Here is a 5,096-nt window from a genome sequence, read left to right as displayed (position 1 = left end):
GAAAGAGAAACCACATATAGGTTATGGGCTCACAGGCATAAGGAGGGACCACGGCTGTGGACACGTGCCCCACCCACCCTAGGGTCCTAGGGCTATGGCCCTTGCTCCCCTGAGGGGGGAGAGCCCCCCAGGAAAACCCCTTCCTCCACTCTGGCCACACTCAGGCCTCTGCCCCTGTGGGAAGACAGGTGGGCCTGGAAAGGTTCTCCCCACCCTTCACTTGGGTCGCGGCACCAGGGGGATTGTAGGGTCCCCAGCCCATTTGACCAATGAGGACACAGGCTCAGGGTGACGGGGAATTCACCTAATATAATCTTGGGAGAAAAAGAATGCTAGGAACAATGCCAGGTCTCCCGCTGCCCACATCATGACTCCAGGCCGTGTCCTTCATTGCCACCCCACCCCACTGGGGTCCCCAGATGGAGTCAGGCGTGAAGCATCTCCAGGAGCCCCTTCCCTTCCTCTCTTAGTCCCCACCTTGTTTTCTTCCCAGGACTGGCCAGGTCCACACTCATCCCTGGCCCACCCATCTGAGATGCAGGTCCTCCAAGCATCTCTGGGCCCTGGAGCGGACGACCCCACTAATGTCCGGAAAGGCTGGGGCAGGAACGGTGAGGCCCCCTCTAACACAGTGCATGTGGGTTCTAATTCCCGAGATGGAAACTGAAACATACCCTATTGACGTTCCCTTGGCTGTAGCTGCTGTAGCTGCTTCCAGAGAAGGTGTTAGTTTGTCCATTAAACTGCTCTGGCTGGTAAAGCAAGATAAACAGTGCCGTGAACGGAAGGCAGAAAAGCTACCCCGCTCTCCCTCCTGAAATGAAAACCTTCCAGGAGGACAGGGGATGCTGAAGAGGCCCACCCAGTGCCGGGGTGGGGAGTGCGGTGGGGGCAGAGCACACCACTGCCATGGTCAGTGTTCTGCCTCTCTCTGCCCATAGCTACTAATGGAGCAAGTTTATAACAATAGCAACACCTAGTGTGCTACAGTCGGGCTAAAAATAGTAAGCCCACGTAAGCCAAGGGGTGGGTGGTCATGTAAGTTGGCATGTGATTCACTGGCAAATACGTGTAAAATATCTCCAGAGTCCTCCTCTCTCCTGAGAATGTACTTCATAATAATCCCAAAGAAGGAAAGAGCTACGTGCCTGAAAACATTCATTATAGTCCTATTTCAAAAGTGAAAACTCAGAAAAAACCCGAATGTCCAACAGAAAGGATAAAATGTGGTGTGGTTCCCAGGAGAATGTCAGGCAGCCATTAAAAGTGACAACCACGGGGACTGGAGCAATAAGTTTAACAGGCTGTGTTCAAGTGAAAGAAACAGATTCAAAGTCACAACCGTAATAACAACTATGCAACACGGTGGATGCCCACACGCGTGGGGAAAAAGTCTATAATCAAACGTAAATGTATCGGGGTGGGTGCTTTTACTTAAAAAAATATATGTCCTTCACTGTTATTATCTCGCACGTGCTATAAATAGTAAAAGGAGAGGGAAAACCATCATCTGAGCCCCACGGGAACAGGAACCAAGAAAAGCCAGTCTGTCATTTTGGCCGCTGCACGCACAGCTCTGAGCACATGAGATCACATCCAGAGATCTCCGCCTGCCCCCTGGTGACCCCAGGGGACAGCCAGGGTCAGGATGACACTGGCAGGGGTGGGGAGGTGAGGCGGTAAGGAGGGAAAGGGCCTGTGGGGTGGTGGGACTCACCTTGTAATACTGCCCCATGTTGACTGTGGGGGGCGGGTACTGCCCGGCGCTCGGCTGGCTGGGCATCCGTTGCCCGGGGTAGCTGGGAGAGGTGAGCGGCCGTGGGGGATTGGGGGTGGGGTACTGGCCTGGCTGGGTGGGGAACTGGCTGTTTGGTCCATATTGCTGGTTTCCGTAGTTGGGCTATGGTGGCAGAGAAAGGAGCGGGGAAAGGGCATCAGTGTCTCGAAGCCAAGCTGCCCACCAGATGCCGGGACGCCCCACCTCCTCTCCTCTGCCTCTGCTGTTTTCCACCCACCCGGAAAATGCCCACCCCACCTGCAAAGGAGACCAGCTGAACCAGACGAGGCCGGGGGCCCTTCCTGCCCTGACATCCAGGGACATTACATCGGCCCGCCTGGCTCGAGGCCACCTCCCCATGAAGCTGTCTTTCTCAAAACTCCATGCCCCTTGGGCTTGGGGGTGCTTCCAGAGCTCTTGCCATCATGAGGGTGCTTGATTCTGAAGCCCCCTTTGGGTCTCCCCTAGTGCTTAGTATGTGACAGACAACAGGACGCACTTCCAGAAAGGTGATCCCCAGCCCTTGCATTCTGAGGCTGAATCTGGGAGGCACTGTCCCCGTACCCCACGCTGAGCAGAACACGCTGCTGTTTAGTTTTGGGCTACTGGTGCAGAGGTCAGGAGAACCAGGCTGGCGAAGGGACAAGGCAGCCCCTCTTGGGGGAAGCAACAGCTCCAGAGAGGGGCAGGATCGCCGTCCTGGGAGAGCCACCCCTACCCTCCAGTTGCTTCCCTGTCTGTACAATCAGGTGGCCCGCAGGGCATCCCAGGCCATCGCATCTTTGCAGAGTCAGTGATTCTTCCCCATCTGTGAAACTTCTTGTCTATTAACTCTCTCTTGCCCTCTAGGCTCAGAGGTCCAGGAGGCACAGCTGTGTCTCAGCGTCTGGCAAAGGACAGGCCTGCAATTACTTGCTCAACACATGGGGTAAACGGCAGAAGAGGGTGAGGTTTGCGCCAGCGCTGAAGAACTCTGCGGAGCTCACGCTGATGCGATACGGCGGCTGCTCTGTGTGATGGTGAGGTTCCCATCACATCGCTGCGGGACGGGAGGGGGAGCTGGGGCCTGTCCACTAGTCCCTCTGCGGGACCAGGTGACCTGACCCCCGCTCCCGCCCCCAGGTTCCGACAACTTGGAGGTTCTATGAGTGTGTACTGAGAGGTGAGGCCAGTCTTCCCCGACGGGGTCAGCGCGTGCCGTCTGTGCCCACCGGTGTCACAGCCCAGCGTCGAGCATTTTGTAGCTGGGTAGTACCAGCAGTCTATTGAGGATGACTTTAGTAAAGATAACTGAGAGCCTTTGGCGTGCCCTGCTGTGACACGTAAGAGCTGGGGAGCTAACACCGGTAGAGGCACAGGGCTGACGTCAGGCTAACGACCGGAAATTCCGCTGCCTTTTCTGTGATCGCCTCCTTGGGTGCCAGCAGCTGAGGTTGGGCCTACAGATGCATTCCCAGCCCAGCCAGAGGGAACGCCGGGAGTCTGAGCACAGAGGGGGCTGAGAGGGCTCAGAACTCACGTGGGGGCTGTGCGTGGGAGTGAGGCCCACGGGTCGAGGCCCCCCACCCCCAAGGACAGCCAGGGCCTCGGGAGCTGCCATCCTCCTCCAGCTTCTCCCTGAGCTGCCGCCCACCTGGAGGGGGTCTGGGCCTGACCCCGGCTCCTGGGTGTTTGAGGACGTCCCTGACATCTCCCCTCTTGGACCCAGGACAACCCCATCAGTGTCCAAGCTGCATTCTAGCCCAAGTAAGGGTGGATGCTGAGGGGAGGCACATAGACCTTCAAGGAACTCAGGGTCTTTGGGCTCTAAACGCACTGGAAGCCCAAGAGGAAGGCACAGTCCTGAGACGGGGTGAAGCCAACCTGAGAAGAGCTGTGCCAGCAGAGCACTGGGTGATGCTCGGGAAGGGCCCTGTCCAGGTGAGGAATCAAGGTGGGCCTCTCGAGGAGCGTGTGCAGGGGCCACGATCCTGGGGTCTCTGTGTCTTCTGCAGGTGAACTGCATCCTTACCCAGGTACCCACATAGGCCATTTGCTGCCAACCCGTTTTCCGGGTGCTCGCTGAAGGCCCTGTGACACCCCCTCCAGGAAGTCCTTCTCCTGACCTCACGCTGAGTTCCACACACCCCAAGGTGCATCATTCCTTTGTGAGTTCCAGCTTGGACCTCCCTGTGACACCCCCTCCAGGAAGTCCTTCTCCTGACCTCACGCTGAGTTCCACACACCCCAAGGTGCATCATTCCTTTGTGAGTTCCAGCTTAGACCTTATCTTTCCTGCTGAAGTCTTGGTTCCTGGAGGACAGGAGGTGTGGGTTCGCTTCCTTCGATCTTCACTGATCTCGCGGCTGAGGTGGCTGGGCGCCCCACCGGGCAGCCTTCCTCCCGACAGAGCCCCAAGAAACATGCTGTCTGCCTTCCAGTCACTTCTCCCAGGTGCACGGCCTTTAGATCTTTACAGGGTCTTGTCTCATCTCTCACTCTTGGGTGTGGTGGGTGCGAGGAACGTGGACCCAAGGAGGCTTAGTTCCTTACCCAAAGTCGCCCAGCTAGTGTCTATGCCAAGACAGAAGAGAATCCTAACAGCGGCTACTGCTTGCTAAGTGCCCGCCCATGCCGGCCCAGGGCCAGGCGCTTCGCGTACAGCCCCCCTCCCTCAAGACTCCCAGGCAGCCCCAGGAGGTGGGCTGGATCGTCACTGCCTTTTACAAAAGAAAAAACGGAGGCTCCAGGAGGTGACGTCACTTGCTCAGGGTCTTCTATATGGGAAATGCCAGAGCTGACCTTAAACTCAGGAGCACCTGCCTCCTAAGATCCTGCCTCTCCTGGTCCAGGTTTCCCGAAGGTCAATCCATGCCCTTTTCAAGGGACTACCCACAGCACCCGTGTGCTCCCCACCTCCCACCCTGCCCACCGGCTGCCAGCTGTCACACTCACCTCTCCCGGGTATGGCCTCTTTATGCTCTGAATGGGAAGGGACTGGGGCCGGGGGCCCGGGTAGGTCTGCTGGGGCATCCGCTGCCCGTGTGTGCCAAAGGGGCTGATGCCGGGTGGCCGGGGTTGGTTCATGCCCATGGGAGGGCCGCTCATCCCCGAGGGCGTCATGCCAGCCGCCATGCTTGCGGGGTTCATGCTGCCCCCCATGGAGGCAGGCCCCCGAGGCCCGGGCTGGTTCATGAATTGGCTGTTATACGCCTGGGTGGGACCCATCTGGAAAGAGGAACAGACCTTCAACGGGAGAAGAAGACAAAAAAAAAAAAAAAAAAAAAAAAAAAAAAAAAAAAAAAAAAAAAAAAAAAAACCCACAATTAAAAAAGGGGGG

At 57.2% G+C, this 5,096-nt stretch overlaps 1 protein-coding gene across 1 annotated transcript in view; it reads right to left on the bottom strand.

Annotated features, from left to right (window-relative positions):
• Window positions 1-5,096, bottom strand: part of ZMIZ1 (zinc finger MIZ-type containing 1) — a 112,041-nt gene that overhangs the window by 14,364 nt on the left and 92,581 nt on the right. The window contains exons 8-10 of the mRNA XM_007464208.1: window positions 4,712-4,984; window positions 1,718-1,900; window positions 675-752 (exon numbers count right to left, since the gene is read on the bottom strand). Of these exons, the coding sequence (XP_007464270.1) occupies window positions 675-752; window positions 1,718-1,900; window positions 4,712-4,984 (534 nt within the window). The remainder of the gene's footprint in view (window positions 1-674; window positions 753-1,717; window positions 1,901-4,711; window positions 4,985-5,096) is intronic.

This window comes from Lipotes vexillifer, unplaced genomic scaffold (assembly GCF_000442215.2).
Source record: "Lipotes vexillifer unplaced genomic scaffold, Lipotes_vexillifer_v1.1 scaffold59, whole genome shotgun sequence".
Classification (NCBI taxonomy): Eukaryota; Metazoa; Chordata; class Mammalia; order Artiodactyla; family Lipotidae; genus Lipotes; species Lipotes vexillifer.
The sequence above is the reverse complement of the archived record's forward strand: the minus strand, read 5'-3'. Positions and strand labels throughout refer to the sequence as shown.